This window comes from Empidonax traillii, unplaced genomic scaffold (genome assembly GCF_003031625.1).
Source record: "Empidonax traillii isolate 1590-97213 ecotype Southwest subspecies unplaced genomic scaffold, ASM303162v1 scaffold196:size3368384, whole genome shotgun sequence".
Taxonomy (NCBI): Eukaryota; Metazoa; Chordata; class Aves; order Passeriformes; family Tyrannidae; genus Empidonax; species Empidonax traillii.
The window spans coordinates 2,019,239-2,039,397 of NW_020955389.1; the positions used below are offsets into that span (position 1 = coordinate 2,019,239).

The window sequence follows — 20,159 nt, forward strand, 5'->3', positions numbered from 1 at the left end:
GTGCGGAAATTCTCTGTTGCTGTTCTTCATGATAACCCAAACAGTTTGAGCTCCTGGACACTGAGTATGAGGCTCGTTTTCACAACCTTTAATCATTCTTCGCTCCAGTTCCTTTTTTTTTTTTTCAAGTGGGGCTGCTTCAGCTAGAAACAATACTGCATGTTATTTGCAAAGATATACCCAAAACTGTTATCATATTTTTTCCTAAAACATGACCATTCATCAGAAGTAGAAAATTTGGCAGAAACATGATAATCACTATTAATTCAGTGTCAGAAGACAGATTTCTGTCCTGTTGATGAGCCATCATGAGTGGAAGTCTTTTTCCAGAGCTGCTCTTCTCAAGGTAGAAACACATAATTCTGCAAAAAAGCCAAGCCACACTCCAGCCCCATCCCCTTCTTACTTTGCAGGCGAAACTGTGCTGTGGTGCTGTGATGTGGTAAGGATGATAACACGACCTCCTCTCTCACAGGCTGCCTTTTTGAAACCTGTGCGACTTTGAAGCCGTGGTTTGCACAGCCCTTTTTTTGTAGTTCAGGCATTGAATGCATGGTATGTGATCACATTTGGGCAGGAAGTGATTCATAAAATATAGTGAAAGGAGGGAGATTATTAGATAATGTAATTTGAGCTCCTATAGCTACCAAAGCTACCAAATATTCTTATATTTCAACTGCTTCAATTTAATTTATGCATAACTTCTGTTAGGATAAAGTGCAAATTACAAAAAGACATCTAATCATGGTTTCAAGACAACAGTTTCCATTAAATGCTTTGTACCTCATCCCAGAGCTTAAATGCTCATAATGTTACCGATTAATGCTTTATTTATTCTTTGGATGTGTCTGGCTTCAGCTTCACTTTCCAAGTGCTTGCTCTGTTTCAGGTTAAAATAATTCAGCAGTTATATATTCCCCTGAAAGTACTTCGCTTTACTCAAGTCACCTAAATCTTTTTTCTACGCAAGGCAAATTCTTCAGCCTGCAAGTATTTATTTTAGCTTCTTTCTTCACCCTTTCCAATTTCTAACATTATTTGAAAAACACTTACATGGGAACTGTACACACTGTTCCAGCATCAGTCTCATCACATCTGTAAACAGAGGTAAAATCACTTTACTTAGGTCGGCAACTGCATTAGTTGCCTGTGCAGCAGCTCCTCCCTGGCAGCTCAGGCTATGAATTGTATTCATTTTTCACTTTGATCCCTAATTCCTTCCAAGAATCACTCGCGTTTCAGGATGCAGTCCCTATCCAGCAACAATGACTTTCATTCCCTATTCTGAGATGTAAGTGTTTGCATTTTTTTTAAATCTGTCACTTGACAGATTATATACCTGTTGAAACTGTGCACTGTAATACTTCATTGTGGCTTTTAAAAGCAGAATGTTGTGCTGCTAACCTAAATTACTTATTAATACAAGTGAATTCGTATGTCAGCTAGAGGTGATAACCTCTCAGTGAGCTAGTTTCGCTCCAAAGAGCATGATATTCCGTAGAATTCTGCTAAGTGATGTCATTAATTTTTCTTATCAACTTTTCTGGAATTTTGCTTAGGATGGATGTCAGTCTTAGCTGGATAGTTATTAATTTTCCCTTCTCTGAAGATTATTATATAGCAGCTGTCTTTCAGTCCTTTGGCTTTCCCCAGTGTTCAGAGATTAATTGCGACTTAATGTCAGCAGTGATTAAAAGCATCTGACAGAAGTGAATGATTATGGCCCACATCTGCCCTTTCCTCCTCCTGAAACTCCTCAAGCTTGTAAGCCCCCTTTCCTGCGGCTGGAGTGGTGGAAGGTTGCTGCTTCGGGTTTGTCTTCATCCTGTCTCAAACACATGGAGACAATGTGAGAACTCGTGAGTGTTAAAGGGAGAAGGAGAATCAAAAGAGCACAATTGTTCTGAGCAGCTGAATGCTGTCCACCCAACTTCTTCCTGTTTCTCATTCACACGTGAGACCGGTGGGCTGGCAGGGGAAGGAGCCCTCAGCCTCCCCCAGTGGTGGAGATGGGCTGTTCTGTCCCACTGGTGGAGAGCAGAGCTCACAGGCGATCAGAAAAGGTGTCCGGGTAGGACAGGGAATACATGCTCTTCTTCAGTTTTTAAAATGCATGTTTTCTTGGTTTATGGATCTGTGCAGCTCAACAAATTCAAGTGCTGTTTTCAGATGTATTTTTAAGACCATTTGCCATGAACCTTCTGACTTTCTTCCCATACATGCATTCTCGGACTCTTTTTAACTGCGTGCCACTGTTGGCGTTAGCGGTGGTGGCAGAAGCACCTCTTGGCTGTATGCGTATCTAGGACGCTGGTGTTCAGTAGCTGGGGCAGTGCTTCATACCGTGTCGCTGTGGTAACCCCTCGTCCTGATTCTGTAGAAAGTTCCTGTCAAAAGCCTGAAGAGCGTATGGTTTATTCTTGTTTGATGGGAGTTCATGATTCCCCTTCTTTTCAGAGACTAGAAAGAAATATATTGATTTATCCTATTGTCTTTTATGCAGTTCTAACATAGAGCCATCCCCACCTAATAAGAACTGTACACATGTTTTAGAATTATTTTCTTTATAATACTCTTCTAAAAAGCACACTATCTTTTGTCTTTAGTGATGTAACTTGTGAATTTTCCTTTGGGCCTTTATCTTTCCTAACCAGAATTTTGCACATCATAAATTCTAGCTCGTATTGTTTGCTATTTGTTTCCTTGTTTTCAGTTTGAATTCTGAGGTCTTTGTATTTATTTCTATTTGCTGTCACGTATTAATAAACTCACCCAGAATGGTGAGTTTAAAACAAAGAGTTTAAAACAAAGTTTAAATCTCAGAATGGGGTATAAGACAAAGTAGCCCTTTTGGGAAATCAAATGAAATCTTAATTTTCAGTTTTCAGATGAATTATGCTTTCCAAGCCTTTCCTCTCCTTTTAATTTTGCTCATGAAGGCAAGAGAAGGGAAGTCTAGCATGTGACACTGTTTTGAAACAAGAACTATGAGTCATAGATTGATATTATGGACAGGAAGGACTCAGAACACAAAAGTATTACAATATTGTGTTGGGTTTGTGTGGTAAGGCTTTGGGAGTGAGTTCTGTAAGAAGCTTCCAGAAGCTTTCCCTATGTCTGACAGGTCCAGGACAGACCTAGTGCTCGCCAAGGGCAGTACCTCTGGAATAACTTATCTAAGAAGGGGGAAAAGATCTGCACAGCTGCAACTGCAGTCAGAGAGAGGAATATGTGAGAGCAACAGCCCTGCAGATACCAAGGTCAGTGAAGAGGGAGGGACAGGAGATGTTCCAGGTGCTGGGGCAGAGATTCCCCTGCAGCCCATGCTGAAGACCATGGTGAGGCAGGCTGTGCCCCTGCAGCCTAAGGAGGACCCCACTCTGGAGGAGGGGAAGGAGCCTGTGACACCATGGGAACGCTTCACTGTATCTGGCTCCTAACAGGACCTGTGAAGAGAGGAGTCCACGCTGGAGAGGGTTTTTTGGCAGGACTTGTGATCCTGCAGAGCACCCATTTTGGAGCAGCCTGTTCCTGAAGGACTGTACCCCATGGGAGGGACCCATGCTGGAGCAACCCGTGGAGAACTGCAGCCCGTGGGAAGGACTCACGCTGGAGAAGTTCATGGGAGGAAGAAGGCAGAGACAGTGCAATGAAGTGACCACAGCCCCCATTCCCATCCCCCTTTGCTGCTGTGGAGGGAGGAGGTAGAGAAAACAGGGAGTTGAGCCCAGGAGGAAGGGAGGTGTAGGGGGAAGATATTTTTGAGATTTGGGTTTATTTCTCATTACCCTGCTCTGATTTGGTTGGTAAGATATTAAACTAATTTCCCCCAGCTGAGTCTGTTTTGCCCGTGAAGGTAACTGCCCGTCCTGATGTCAACCCACAAGTCTGCTGTTATATTTTCTCTCCCTTGTGCTGCTGAGGAGGGAAGTGATAAAGTGGCTTTGGTGGGTACCTGGCATCCAGACAGTTTCAATCCACCAAAAATATAAAGAAAATACCTTTTAATGTAAGGTCTCACAAGGAATGGAAGCAATTCTTTTGGCATCTTCGCACCATTTTAGCTTCCCGCTGAAGTAAGAAATCCATGAGGATAGATGTAATCTTAAAAATTGTCAAACTGTAAAAAAAAAAAACAAAACAAAAAAGGAGCTAGCAGATTAGACTAGCAAAGTCCGTGGGATAAAACTTTCTTAACCTGGAATAATATTTATTGCACTGTTTCATATCTGTCATTGACTCTGGACAGGAGGTTCAGCAATCTGATGTCACATGAAATTATTTCAGTAATAGTGAAAAAATAGTTTTGTTTATTTCTGGAAGAACTTTATGCCTGACACTGCACCAGTTGGAGAATAACTGGTGTTTCCACCATAAGCTACAATTGAGAGAAGGCAACTTGTCTGATCTCTATCCTATGCATCTTTTCAGGATGAATTCTCAAGGAAAGAACCATTAACAGCTGTGGTTAGTTGTGTAATGGAGTAAAAATGGAATGTTGACTTAAATTATTTTGATGTGGTAACCTGATAGCTATTTGTTGACACAATAATTAAATGTGTAGATAGGGAAATAGTATAGGGAAATACAGTAGACCTTAGCTATCTCAATTTGGAGAGGGATGCTGACGACTAGTAAAGAATTGAAGGGTCAGGAGAAGGAACTGGGTAAACAGAATGTGCTGAAAGGAAAATGGCTGGTAAGGAGGGAAACTAACAGCAGAGTTCATCAGCTATCAGTTTGGAGACAATTACATTTTTACTATGACATTTCATATTAAACCAGATGTATACTTATAAACTTTGTTTCACAGAACATTCTGAGTTGGAAGGGACCCACAGGGATCAAGTCCAGCTTTTGAGTGAATGGGCCATACAGGGATCAAACCCATGACTTTGGTGCTCTTAGCACCATGCTCTGACCAGCTGAGCCAATCTCAAAGCTGTGTCATCAACACAAAGGAGGACGCAGTTCTCACACAGCAAAAACTAAACTGGAGATTAGTTGTATGATTGGGATGGCTAGGCACCTGAGCACATTTCCCTATAAACCATGCATTTATTTGTTGGAAATTATACATGAATATGGACTCTGTATATTAGATGACAACAGGATGACTGTGAGCCATGAATTTGATAATGGCCCTAGAAATGGAAATAGACACACGAATATCAAGTGAGATAATTCCCATAAAGAATAAATGATTTGTCAATAACTCTGTATATATATATATATATATATATATACATATATAGAGAGATAGATATATATATATATATACATATATATATATAGGTATATGCATGTATGAAATACTTTCAGATTTCACTTAATATACTGTGCATGATTCTGTTTATCCATGTTTTAGACAGATTGACTGAAATGAGAAAACAAAGACTCCTAAGATGATAGGAAGAATAAGGAGTTTGTAACATGAGAGGGAAATAAAAGAGTTTGGGTTGTCCCAGAATAGAAAAATGAAGGCTGACTGCAGATATGACTGATATTTAAAAATATGCCAATGAGTAAACACAAAGGAGGAGGAAGAGCTATTTAAACTAAAAGACAATGTTGGCAGAAGAACAAATGGGCATAAAATGACCATGAACAAATTTAAGCTGGAAGGCGAAAGCTTTCTAGTTATCAGAAAACTATCTTTCAGTGAAAAAGAAGGCTCTTCTAAACAGTTTCTAAATCAAGTTCAGTAAGTTTATGATTCGCATTACATGACAGATCTGTCTTCAGCAGCATGGGATTGATTCAGTGACATAGAAGTTTCCCTTAATTTTACATCTTACACTCTTGAGATACACTAACCTCTCCGGCAGAGTGAACCCACTGTTGAACAGCACTCAGCATGACTAAAATATTCTTTCAGATGGAAAAACAAGAGACTTCAATATTCAGCTAATCTCTGGAAGATTAAAACAGACTGAATGCAAAGACTTGTTTCTGAGCTTGCAATGCCTCTAAGTCTAGCATGCTCAAATAGATCAATAATAGGGCTAACTTTTGTCTGAAAATTGTCACCTCCATCAGCACTGCCTTGGGTCCTACTGCTAACCAAAACAACGTGTCACATCTTGAGCTGCCGACAGATATATTTCCAGTCTTTAAAAGTGAGGATCTGAGAACCTGGAAAAATGCTGATTTGAATAATTGCATCCTACTACTTACAATGCCAGTAATGGAAAGAAAATCCCAGTGTATTTTAAAAGCTGTGAAATTGTCCCCGCAGATGGCGGGTAGTATTATTCATTCTTATTTGTTTAGCTGAATTTAAAACTGAGCCTGGAATGGAAAAAAAGTTTGGACATCCAGTGAGCAGGATGTATTTTATACCCATTTTATATCATGTGTAGTATGCTTAATTTGAAAAAATGAAAATTGAAAATAAACATCAATATTCTAATATTATTAGGGTAGGAAATTGGAATTAGCCTTAAGCTTCTATCTTAACTAATGCCACCATGCGTCTTAGTGTTGTTGAATGTCACACTCAAGGAACAAACATCTTCCTTGGTTGAACTGTCATGGTCCAGTAATTTTGTCCAGCATTATGAAACACAGAAACGTCTAAACTAAGAAACCTATTTCTTTTGTTTTTCAGTTTCAGAACAATGATTCCTCCAGGGGAATGCCTATATGCTGGGAGAAAAAGGAGGAAACCCATTCAGAAACAGTTAAGTATCATATTCATTGGGGGCATCTCCCTCCAAATATACATGCTAGAAATGAGGTAGAGTAAGAGTTTCCTTCCTGCCATGGTGTGCTGATGCAGGATAGACCTAATCTCTTTCTCTCTAGTGAGAAAACCTTGTTTGGGAGGCTGGCTCTTCATGGTTAAGACTGTCACCCAAAAGGATGCCAAGCATGGGTCCAACCATCCTCGCCCACTTGTGGGTATGCCAAGAGGAGGCCAGTGTCGGTTGTGGTGTGTACTGCAGACACCGTACTGCAGTGCACTGCAGAACACACTGCTGTGAGGAGTGCAGAGGGAGTGCCTTTTCATAGGCGGAAGATACTGATGAATTAAATGTCAGCTGGGCAATGGGCTGGAGAGGTGGCTGCCACCTTTGTGCTTCTGTGCTCCCTGATGCCTGTTCAAGGAGCTTTCTGAGAAGCTGTGTGTCGAGTGGCACCGGTGTGTTGGCACTGCACTCCCCCCTTCCCCTTTCCTTGGCTTAGCCTTGCTTGGGGCATCACTAGGTCCAACATGTGCGAGCCCAGAAAGTGGGTCAGTTCAGTCAACTGAAAGGGCAGACTGGTGATTCACTTTTTGCTTAAAGAACACATAATTTTCAAACCACTATTTACTATGGGATCACTTTCACAAGGAAAAAAATGGGAGAGAGGAATTGCACGTGTGAAGGCAAAACAGAAGAAGAAAAAATGCAATGGGAATTCGTTGCTATAAGATGCTTGAAATGGGAGGGGAAAAAAGGTTGCTATCACTCAAATGTAAAATGATTTCCAGATGCCATAAACTGGTCTGTGAAATGAAGCTTTTAATATAATCATCCCACATCTTCTGTGTTACATTTGATTCTATGATTATGAAACACACATTTTTACTGTGTTAAAATTATGAACTGGCACTGGTGGCCTTCACAGACAATTTAAGGATGAGAAGGTAACTAAAATAGATTTCCCTATTTTCAGTTGTTCAGAACTTCTAAAAATAACCCACTTGGCTTAAAATTGTATATATTGGTCTACAGTCAAAGGGGAGTTTCTCTGAATGTTTCAATGACATCTGTTGATACTGTTTGGATTTTGAGCAATATTTGCTCATGAACCACTTCTTCTTCCCACTTAAAAAAATATTTCATTTATTGCAAAATATATCATAGGTGACAATTTCAATAGACAAAGATAATGACATAAGAAAATGGTTCTTCCTGCAAAAATCCTGAGTGTTGAATCCAAAATGTATGTAAGATTTCTGCACTACTCTTAAAGTATAGATGTGGATATTTAATTTTATAACAACTGCATTTATTTAATTTTATAACAACTGCATGAGGTGTGGAACCAGTCCAGTACGTGAAATCACCTCTGTGAAAATGATCCTTTATGGATCTTTACTTTTGTAAGGAAGGAAAGTTTCAGTTGCTTTGATAAACATTAAGATTTATGTTTAGAGTTTACATGCTAGCTAGAACTTTTCTCAAAGATGACTTCCAGATAAATGCAATGGCTAAGAAAACTACCTGCTAACAAATGATGGAAATGACCTCATTAGCCTTTTTTGAAGTTCTGACTTCAATAAACTCAGAAGCAAATTCTCATTCACTTTGACATAACCAAGTTTCTGTCTGGGGAACCACTGCAAGTAATGCTACTTTGAAAATAGCTTTGCAATGACATTGCAATGCAGGTACCTGAGCATGAGCTTATCAAGCTAGACCATAGACAGTTTTGATTAAGTAACATGGTTTTGGTTGAAACAAAGGAAAATATTTGGATTATTAGAATACTGAGCTCCCCCACTGGAAACAGCAGTCTGTTTTCTGTGGTTAGTTACCACTTGCTGAGGATGATTTCTCAGTTCCTAACAACACTGCTCTCTTCCTCAAACTTTATCTGTTTGTGGGCTTAGTCACTGGTAAGCCTTTCCTGTGCTTATTCCCTCACTCAGGGATTTACTCTCATCTAAAGAGGCTCTGAATGCCCCAGACCAACTAGATAGAACTCCTTTCACAGTCTGTGTCCTTCAGTCCTACTAGTTTTAATGACATCTGGAGACTCCAGGATATCCTTACTGTTACGCTACCTTGAATAATTTATCTTGAGTTTAGAAGGGTATCTGAAGCCTACTAATTGAGCAGCATATTTAAGCATGATTTTGACCCATGTCATACAATCTTTGTTAGAGCTTTTTTCTCCTGTTTGATTTCATAGCATAGCACATTCTCCACAGCCTTGTTCTACTTTCCACCTGTCATTCTAATAATGAATCAAAGTAGATATTGCCACCTGTTTTGGGATGAGTATTGTTCAGTTGTAAAATCTAATTTTTCACAGGAACAAAAATGGATGGATATTCTTTGGCCAGTTCTAGTGATGATTCCTCTCTTTTAAATGTGAATAATCTCTAGAATTTAACTTTCTCTTGACAAAAGAATAAGTGAGCTCAGATGCCTCAGTGTGAGCAGGATAGTTGGATTTCAGTAGGGATTCATGGATTAGTCCTTTCAAAGATCAGGATTTAGAAGATGTGAGGTGCAGCTTTCCCTTCTGCAGAACAACTGGGATGTTTATATTTACCCATACTCAGTTCATCCCAGGAGGCTGACTCTCTGACTCTGTATCAGCTTTTTGTGATCAGTCTAGGTGCTGATCCTGCAGCTGGTTTTTAATCCATGATATCACAGAACAGTATTTTTCATTATGTTCATTAATATTTGTCAGGCACAGAAATTCTATTCTGAAGTAGTTTTACAGAACAGTGATGAAAATGTATGACGAAGCTCCACAAGAAAATGCAGAGAGCCACAAGACTGTGGAAGAATGTGTGGAAAATTTGTTTTACTAGGAGGAACTAATATGTTTCTCTTTAGACAAAACTAGCAGAACTATCTTCTTTAGGCTGCCATTTTTGAGACGATACCTCAGATTCAAGTTCTACTTTTACACATGCAAATAAATTTTAAAACACCTACTGGTTTGCCCCAGAACACTTCCAAATGAGCCCCATTAGATGTGGTCTACACTAAGAAATTTTGGCTTTTAGGGACACAGTTCAAACACCTGGAGCTCAGACTGATTGAAAAATTTTCCATGAGATATGCTTTTCAGCCAGACAGCCGGCATTTTGACTAAAGGAAACATTCTCTACCAAGTGTTTATTTCCTGTGGAAATCTAACGTTTTACTGGTAATTCAAGTATCTGGAAATTAAAGAGATCTTGTTTTTTAACCTCAAGCTAAAATCACTGTGCTGAAATGAATACTTAGAAATGCTAAGGCAATGCTTCAGGACAGTTACCATTTGAGAACTTCTTCATCTCAAGCCCTGGCATCTTGTAAAACCCTTTCCCTTCACAAAACCTTTCTTGTAATATTTAATGGCTCTTTAAAGACAAGGTACAGCTGCCCAAGCTCTGAGTTTATCTATAGAGTCCATACTGCCCACTTCAATCAGAACCGTACTTGTGACAGGGTAAACAGACACCTTGGGAGGTGCAGCTCTCTCCAGCTTCCTAATTCTCATTTTAAGGCCCTCTGTGGCATAGCCCTTCCTCTTACTTGATATCACACTATCCCACCTCTCATCTACTCTGCCAGTGTGGCATCTTCTTGACCATTAGTTCTGCTTTTGCCTTTCCTTGCTGTGAAGAAGCAGAAGAGACTGAAGGTGGCAAAGGACCCCCTTTCCCTCAAACAGCTTTCTCTCATTCAAGTCCTTTTGGTTGTAGGAGATGACGACCACATGCACATACACAGCTTTCACTGCCAGGATTTCTGTGCAATGTCCAAGCACAGCTAAGTGGCTGTGGGTGCTGGTCAGTATGTTCATGATCACCATCTTGCTTTTACTTTGCATTTAGTCAATCTGTTGCATCTCCTACTCTCTCTCTTCCCTTTCCCTTCCTACTAAAACTATGCTGTCACAATAAATGGTTAGATTTTTCTCAGTTCAGATCATCTGCAGGTTTAACGCTTTGACATACTTAAAAAACTTACTCAGAGCGAACTTTTCGTTAACAGGGTAGGGCTCCCGCAGAGGGTAGGGAACAGCAGACAGAGCTGCAGTTGCAGGAAATTCCTCTGCGAGCTCACCAAACTGGTTTACACTAGAGGCGGTCTGTGTGTCATGGGCACACTGAATCATTAATGCGCAAATGGCTCAATGCCTTGTGTACCACCGAAACAGAAAATGTCCTCTGCACCAGCTGCCACGCTCAGCTCCCACCACACGGGGACTGGTAATGCGTGTTCTGTGCAGGTACAAGTACTTGTTACTGCAGAGCAGAATTTGGGCAGTTTAACAATGCAAAGAAGGGAAAACCAGCTTTGTTGTTTTAATTACATGTGCTACTCTACTGCACTAGTGTTGTATGGAAAGCAGAGTAAATGTGGTATCGGAGTGAGTGCTACCTCTCTGTTTACAGTTTTACAATCCCGAGTTTAACACAAACACATGCACCATCTACTTTCAGCCCAAAATAAAGGCCAGAATTTCCATTTACCTCAAAGCAGCCCACTGAAAAATTTCCCTGCCTGCCCCTTTCTGTTTACGGGTAGCTAAGCTAAGCTAGCCTTTCCATGGAACTCACTTGCATTGTTTTAAATTGCATCCACTTGGAACCTAATTACCATTTACATCAACCCCCTGTTTGTTTGGATTCACTCCCTTACTGAATCATTTCCTTGAGTTTTCAGGAAAGTTTTGTCCTGAACTTTCTCCCGTGGTCTTTTTGTACCATTCCCTGCAGTCTCCAGAAAACTATTTCTTTCAGGCAGTACAAAGGCAGCCCACCTAATTGTCTCAAACCATTCCTCTCTGGCATAAAGCAGTCACTATTTTATGTGGTAAATAGGCTTGAACAATTTCTATTTCTATCCCATATTACTCTTGAAAATTTTTACCTTTAAAACTCATCAGTTTAATTTTCCTTATTAAAATTATTTTTTTTTCTGTCCTAAATTGCTTCCTTGCTTCAGCTGGTTTGTCAGATGTAAAGGCCAATTAGCAAAAACTTATGTTCTTTAGCTTTTGCTCAGCTGTAGGCTATACTCCCACAGTATTACTGCTCTCCCAGGTCAGACATCATTCTGGTGTCATAGGATGGCTGAGCTTCAGGGTATAATGAAAAAATGGTTAGCTCCGAAAAAGTAAAAAAAAGTATTCAGTCTTTGTTGCTTACTTTATTTGTTGCATATTTGCTCTCTAGTTGTGAAGTTGTTCATTGATCCAAATCAACGAAGTCTTCTCCATGTCTTTGAGAGCAACTCATAAAGTTATTGAAGAGCCACATTTCAGTATTAGCAATTTTGAATGAAAAACCAGAAATTAGCTACATATTCACTGACACATACCTCAAATATTTTTTTTTCATTTACTCTGTCCATTGGTGTTGTGCTCTTAAAATGAAGTGAGACTCTCAAAAGTAGTAATGAATTTTTCATGACTAATTTACTTTAAGAGGTTTTCAATTAGCAGCAATCACACATACAAAACATTGATTTTTGTTTTACTAATTACGTGATTTACTAATATGAACATTTTTTTAGAATCTTGGTTATGATAAATTAATACTTTTGTAATTTAAAACATTAGCCACTTTGTGAATACTAATGCTCAAAATGAAAACTATGATTAAAGAATGCAGTAAATGTGTGAAGCATGGAAACGCAGTAGTAAAGTGCAGCAAATAATTAGTTTTACTCTCATACTCCACTGGAGTGCCAGCTAGCTACATAACATTATGATCCTTGGCTTTAGTGAGGTGGAAGTGGAAACTATTAGCACAGCCATATTTTTCTTGCCTACCGTTTCCAATGCTTAAGTATTTTTCCATCCTTCCCTCCTTGATTTTTGTATCAACATCTCTTATTTAGGAGAAGGTGCCTCAGGAGGAACATATCAGTGTGCTACAGTAAGAACTTGAACATGGGCATTACCAGAGTGGAGATTCAGCTGACAGAGCACAAAGTTCCTGGGAGATGCCAGGTCACCTAGAGCACTGGGCTGCTGCACTCCTTCTGAGATCATGGATCAGTGTACCTTAGAGCTCCAGTGTTCTGTGGCATTTGGCTGCTGCTGGGTCCAGCTGAAAGGAACCACCCTCCCAAACTTTCACTCAGGTCTTCTTGTTTAGTATATGTCTGTGCTTCAGCACTGAGCACCTCTCACTGTCATGCTGGAAATAATGTTCCCATTTCTGATTCCAAGTAGACCAGCTTTTCCTTTTCTTCCTCTTGAGAATAATATTTTATGTGTTCTGTGAGAACATCAGTGGACACTCCAAAATTGAGGTTCCTCATTTGTGATGAATTTCATCTTAATGAGTTTTCACAACAGCTTTTCTAAGTTATCTAGCACTGTACATTGAATGGGAGGAACACAAAATGGGGATGGACTAGGAGCGCTTGGCCTAGGAAACTGAATAACATAAATCTTTATGTTTCGCAAGGAATATCACTGTTCTTAAGAGATAAGAATTCAAATTCTTATCTTTGTTATTTCTGATGTAGGAAGGTAAGTGTGAGAATGTACACAGGATTTTTGAGCTTGAGGAAAGAACGGCTCTTTACCTTGCCTCCCATACTTTTTAAAATCATGTCTAAAGACAGGCTCTTTTCTTAGTTATCTCCTGACCCACAGGTTAACTTTGAGTCATTAAATGGAAGGAACTAAGATGCTTTGGATGAATACAGTAGGTATTAAATGGGTTCATGCATTAGTCACGATAATTTTCCCCTGCTGGTCAGCCCCTTATTTGTACAACATAGAAGAGAAATTGTTTTTCCTGGTATTGACTAGAACAGGAAGATAGTACCCACTCCCCTAAGGTGAGAGGGTCCTGAGCAAGAGATAGCATTTGTTTTTCACTGGGCAAATGGGAAAAGAGAAGCCAATGTCCATGTCTTTTGCAAAGAATATCAATGTTCTTAAGACATAAACCAAATTCTTATCTTTGTTATATCTGATGTAGGAAGGTAAATGTGAGAATGGCAATTGCAGAATAGTAAATCTCTTTTTGGCAGGAGACAGAAACTTTAAAAGATTTCCATAAAAGCTAAGTGAAGTATTCCTGTTATCAACTAATTGCATACAACATCTCAGTCTCTGATTGTACTGCCTGGAAGTAAAACAGGTAATCGAAAATGTGTTCTCCACCACAGAAGGCCTGCAGTCGGGAATGAAAAATCGAATCCTTCGAAGAGACACAGGGACCGTCTGAACGCGGAACTGGACCATCTGGCCAGCCTCCTGCCTTTTCCACCTGACATTGTATCAAAGCTGGACAAACTTTCCGTCTTGCGCCTAAGTGTCAGCTATCTCCGAGTCAAAAGTTTCTTTCAAGGTAGGTTTCCTTAAGATATCAACATCCCATTAAAAGTGCCTCTCTATTTTATTGTTGCTTTGTACTAAACCTGAGTAAAAGTGATAAGTAGTATTATAGTGATAAAGACATGGAAAAAAAATCTGTTGTTGAATTTACTTTGTGCATGAGATGTTGCGTTGGAAGTTTTGTGCATTTTTTCCTATGGCGTTTGTGTGTTTTTCATTAAATCATGGGAAAACACCCATCTTTTCTCGGTAGGCTTTAGGAAATGGGAAAAAGCCACTTGAAAATCACTAAATTGGCTAAGAAGCTTGGGACAGATGTAATACCTGTAGATACTTTGAACTCCCTATTTGAAGCTGTCAATGATGCATTTTCAAAATGCCTGTTTAAGTATGATGTGAAAGTCAAGCAACTCCTGTATTGCTTATGTTTGTTGTATGCCAGAAGGAAATGGGTTTGCTTGAAAAGTGAAAATGCTCACCATCTTTTAGGATAAGGAAGGTTCAAAGTTTAAAGTGTTGATTGAAGCTGTGCGAGGCTACACTTTGGTTTTGTAGGTGTCTTGCACACAACACAATGAAAGCCAAATGTGCATTTTCAGATGCACATAAAAAGAATTCTTCCAAATTTGAAGACAGTTTGAGTTTCTTCTGTTGCTGAAGAGTTCACAAGAGCAAAATCTAGATTCATTTAACCATGAAAATATTCTCTAGAATTGTTTTTTAAAACAGAAAAATATGTCCATTTGAAGGAGTATAGTTGACCAAAATTTATAGTAGACTGCAAAGATAAACAGAGGTCTTTTTTCTGTGGACGTTATTTTTCCTTTATTACCCCTTGCTACGTCTTCCTATTACTATTCTTTATTATGCACAGTGTATATATATTTTTTGGCTTTGACTGGAGAATAATATCTATTAGTTGGTTTCTTGCTTTTAAAATATATTTTATTATAAAAGAAATGCCAGGTTGAAGAGACTTTGGCAGGCTACAGGGTATTTTACAAGCTGACATCATCGCCGGATTTGACATTGATAGCAGGAGCCTCTCATGTCAACTGTGGCAGCTGGTTGCCCAGCCTCCAGCATCCTGCAGATTAGAGTGCCTCTCTTTCCCTTTGAGCACATACCTGAGTGTTATGGTACCTTCCTCTGAGCTTTACTTTCATTTCTCTCGGATTCACAAGCAATTCATCTGCCTTTACTACTCTTCTTCCACAGTTTCTCAGATGGACAGTTTCCTTTTTTTAAAGAGATGAGATAAAAGGAAAACAAGTAAAGCCAGACTTCATTATGCTGAAATGTTCCGTGTTCCATGTTTTGCGAGATTTCATTTAATTTAATCCCCAAATTAACTAATTGAACACATCGTTTGTGTTCCCTTCATTCTTATTTTTAAATGTTTACATCACGAAACTAAGGTTACAGTTAGCATTGTTTATAGTAAAGGAAGGAAACTACATGCCATTTTAAGATGAGAGCAGGCTGGATCTTCAGACGGGTGAAGTGGAGAAGAGGTGAGCTGTGGAAACAGAGCTGTGCGAGGAAGGGTTGCTAATGTTCGGATAAGGGCAGAAGCTGCCGCATCCTTCATAGGCATCACGATCTTCCTTGTAGTTGTGGAGAACTGCGGCAAAATCTGTGTTTTTTAAGCAAAAACTTTGGTAGGAAGTCACCTAAAAAAGCAAACAAAAAATATCCATCCCAGTGTTTCAATCTTTGTTGTGGTGAAAGAGGATAGAAGAGCCAAAATAGTTTGTTTGTGGCTTTTTAAATCAAAGGATGGCACTTTGGGAGCTGTCATAAACAGAGGACAGAGAACAGACCAGTGGCATACAGAGATGTTATAAAATTGGATAAAAAAAAATTTCTGGAAAAAAAGCCTAGTAAATCTGCACTAATTCACTCAGGGAAAATTAATACGAAGAAACTGGTATTCAATAGAAATGAGAAACCTAGAAAAGAGAACATAAAAACAATAATCGAAGGGGGACAGTGGTCAGCAAATTGTTCCATGCCTGTAATATGATATGTTGACATAAACAAGAAAACCAAGCGTGGATTTTAGTCTGTTTGCCCAGAGGCAGCATGTCACTACACAGGAAGGTTATAATCCCTCTCTGCATGAGACCAGCATGACTCCATTTGGAATAGAGCTTTCTGATGTGGGCATCTCCTGGTCACAAGGGCATTAGTACATATTAAGGGGTTTGGGATAAACACAAGCAAGACTGTAAAGTTGGATGAACAAAGAAAAAGAAGAGTAAAATTAGCTCAAATGTGTACAATTTATATTCTTTGGCTGTTTCTCTATTCCTAGGAGAGAAAGACAAGAAGGGAAGGAATTGCTTAAGATATTTTAGAGTGGCACAATGGAGGACCCAAGGAATGATGATGCCCACGATGAAATTTGACTTGAATATCAAGCAAAACATGTCTGTAGTGAGTTCTTTTTGGCTATCTGATATTCCTAAAATGGATGCAGTGGAGATTCAGGACAATTGAAATGTGCAATCTTCTGTGACACACAGTACTGTGCATCTTTTGTTTAAAAAACTGTTCTCTGAGTTTTGAGGAAGTTAAGTGTAAATTCCAAGTTTTTAAAATGTGCTTTTAAGAATACTGTTTGTCGATTTTTAGAAAATTTGAGTAGTGCTATTTGACACGTAAGTTCATATGTTACGTTGCAGATTCAACCTGTAATAGTTCAGCAATTATGATTACACACCTTCAACAGTCAGAGCAGTTTTTAGATACACTCATTTACTTCCACTAGGTGTCCTTTCAGTAGCTACTCTGCAGTAGTCAGTGTGCAGCACAAACATATTTATCAAGATCAATAGCCAACTGGAGAGCGTGGCGTGACCTCACCATATTGACTTCAAGTATGAAAATCATTTTGTAGAGAATGGGGTATCAGGGGATGGAGAATATCTGTTGGTCATTTATTCCCTTCTTAGTAACCATCATATGTTAGTACCTTGAAGCATATGGCCAGTTCATCTTACTTAAATTGTTTAAGCAAAGGCCTGGTTCCTTTGCAAATTTTAGATCTGGTTGTTGAGACAGGTATTCCTAGGATTTATTTTAAGTTGTTGTGGTTGATTCCCTCCCTCATTCTCAGAAATGTTCTCCTTTTGCTTCAGAACAATTCTTCTGTCTGCTTGTTTTAGAGTCTCCGTATGTCTGTTATCAGTTGGCAGAGCCTCTATTAATAGTCCTACTCCCCCCAAGCTATATGCATTTAGTCATTTTGCATTTTCCTGATAAGCATTTAAAAATGGCTTGCAGCAATAACCTTCCAATCTCACCAGATCTCTTGTCTAAAGCAGCATGGGTCTGAATCAGTGGTTAGACTGAGAGACATCAACTGCTACAGGAAAATAAGATGGTCATTTGACCCTGACAAAGACTTGCCTTGGGTGGGGCTCCTGTGAGAGTGGAGTGGTGTCTGTGACCACTTGAGTTTGCTGGGCCTCCGTCTTGGACATATTCCATCTTCGTTAATTGTAGTCTGTCTTCCTTTACCACTCTCAACAATACATCCTTTAGTACCTCTTATTTCTCAATTTTTCCATTCATGGAAAAATGGTGGTCTTGTTCCACTCCTAAACCAAGTCTCTTTTGTTGGTTGTTTAAATTGTTCTCTTCTAGTATAGGTGATGATTTCATAAACAAATGTCAAAGGAACAGCACCATGTTCTTTTAGCATCTCAGATCCTTTCTGAGAGTGAGAGCTAACCTAAGTTTCCCAGTACCTGTAAAGAAACCAGTTATGACGATTCAGATAGGCCAACGCAATTACAACCAGGGTTGTAAAGCTCCTGATCTTTCAGTTCTTAGTGTAGGTAACCTTGTGTCAATAGGCCACTCGAATTTGCCTTCAACATACCCTACAGTAATGTTAAACCTTTTAGCCATAAGCATTCCTGATAAATGATTGCTGATGTTGTTGACAACAGTCTTAGACAGCAAACGTAGATTATATGTATACGTATATAGACCAATTTTTTGATTATTCAAGAAGTGGTAGTATTTTTAATCCTTCACTACATGATTTATATAAAGCATAATTTTATTCAATAGCTTGTTATTTTTCCCATCTGGACATTTTTTGCATGCACAAATGTGTATTTATACACACATACACATATGCAAACACAAAGACATGCATGCACATATGAAAACAGTGTCATCCCAACAAAAATTCCCTTCACACTGTTATTTTGAACCTCTGTACTTATTTCAGACTTCAGTGTCTTCTCTGTATTTACTTACTTCCAGACTTCATTTGATTTTGAAGGTTAAAAATCTGATAGATTTATGGATGACTAAATAAGGAATGTAAAGAGTCACAGATGAACTCTGGGAATAAATATAGTAAAAGTTTCTGTAAGTCTTATATTTAAATTGTACTCCAGATCTTTGCAAAGTTAGTGACAGTCAAACATGGAGACATGTTGTTTGACCTGCCTTAGACAAAAGTTATATATGTATTTTAACGAATTTTATAAACAAAGTAGAGTTGGAGAAATTTGTTCATCTGCTTCCACATAGAATTCAAAATCTGAGGAAACAGGCCTTCAATGGACTTTCCTGAGCAAAGAATAAGCTATGCCTAAACTTGAGTGTCCTTGTCTAAGGCTTTTGTAAATCTGCAACATGAGTGATTCCACACCTTCCTTGGCAATCCCTAACATCCAAGCCGGAGCAGTCCTGCTTCAGTTTAAGCCCTCCTTCTGTAGAAGAAAATTCCTCTCCTTTTCTTGTGGCACCTCAGATTTTTCAGCTTTTACAGCCATGAAGTTGTCCCATATTTCCTTCACTGTTTTCTTCTTCAGACAAAACAGGCCTTTTTTTTTTTTTTTTTTTTTTTTTTTTTTTTTTTTTTTTTTTTTTTTTTTTTTTTTTTTTTTTTTTTTTTTTTTTTTTTTTTTTTTAATCAAGGGCTGTATTTTCTTTATTATTCATGCTCAGCTTTTGTCTTTTTTTCAAGCTTGCTCTAGGGTATGTGCAATTCATCCTTCCATTTTTTAGCAAATGACTGATAACTTCTCTCACAGTGTGGTTTCTTAAATAAAATTAGTCCTCCTTCCAACCAGATTTTTCAGTTTACTTATGAAGATGTTGTGAGACAGTAGCAATAGCCTTTTAAAGTTAAGAAGACATATAATTGCTATTCTTCCCATACACCTGTCCCATTGTAAAAGGTAATTAATTTAGTTTTACATGGCAACATATCCTTGACAGACCTGTTGATTTCTATTTTTACTTTTTATTACCTTCAAGTCTTTACAAAGAGTTTGTTGGATATTTTTCTTCAAGACTGAAGCTCAGCTGGGCAGTCTCACTATCCTTTGGTTTCCTCTTCCCATGCTTTCAGAATCTCCTCTTAATGTCATGATTTCTCATAGAGTAATAGGTAATAGCCCTGAGTATGCTTCACCACAGTCTCAGAATACAGCACAATAAGTCTCACCAGATGCAACTAAACTCCTGCAAGCACCTGAGATGCAACCTTGTTCCTGGTGCTTTGTCTGTATGTATCTGATCCTAGCTGATGGAAGCAAAAAGAGTCAATAAACACTAAACTTTTTGTTTTCATTATCTGTAGCTCTCCCTCTGCTGAGCAGCAGAAAACTGTCTTCCCAGCCTTGTATAGTTTACGGATTTCCAACATGCTTTTTATAACCTTCCCTTTCTTGCTACATCTGATTTTATGCTTTGGCTTTTCTGTTTCTCTTCTTATACATTTGTGCTTTATTTTACTAATTTTTGAAAAAGATTTTCTGTGAGCTTCTCGTCGTTGAAGATTTTTTTTCTTTAATTGTTTGTTCTTATATTTCCCATTCTTCACTGTTCCTGAAATAGTTTACACTTATGTCCTACGTATTGGTTTGTTGAAAGAACATTCAGGTCCTATTTCCCTTAGATATATCTCCTCTGAGATTTTTCCATGTGTACGGAAGTCTTCCCTCTGTAGGTCCACTGCCTTCATCTTGCTGTGCCTTGGATTGCTGCTGCTGTAAGAACCATCAGTTCTAGGACTTCCTGGAAGCTGCCCTTCCTCCTCCTAACCCGTTTTTCCCCTTCAATTAAATATTTTCTTTTTTTTTTTTTTTTTTTTTTTTTTTTTTTTT

The 20,159-nt window shown here is 38.7% G+C and overlaps 1 protein-coding gene across 1 annotated transcript in view; it reads left to right on the plus strand.

Moving 5' to 3' along the window:
* The window catches only part of AHRR (aryl-hydrocarbon receptor repressor), an 87,002-nt gene that overhangs the window by 13,048 nt on the left and 53,795 nt on the right, over positions 1–20,159 (plus strand). The window contains exons 2-3 of the mRNA XM_027886890.1: positions 6,611–6,682; positions 13,854–14,035. Of these exons, the coding sequence (XP_027742691.1) occupies positions 6,621–6,682; positions 13,854–14,035 (244 nt within the window). The 5' untranslated portion in view covers positions 6,611–6,620. The remainder of the gene's footprint in view (positions 1–6,610; positions 6,683–13,853; positions 14,036–20,159) is intronic.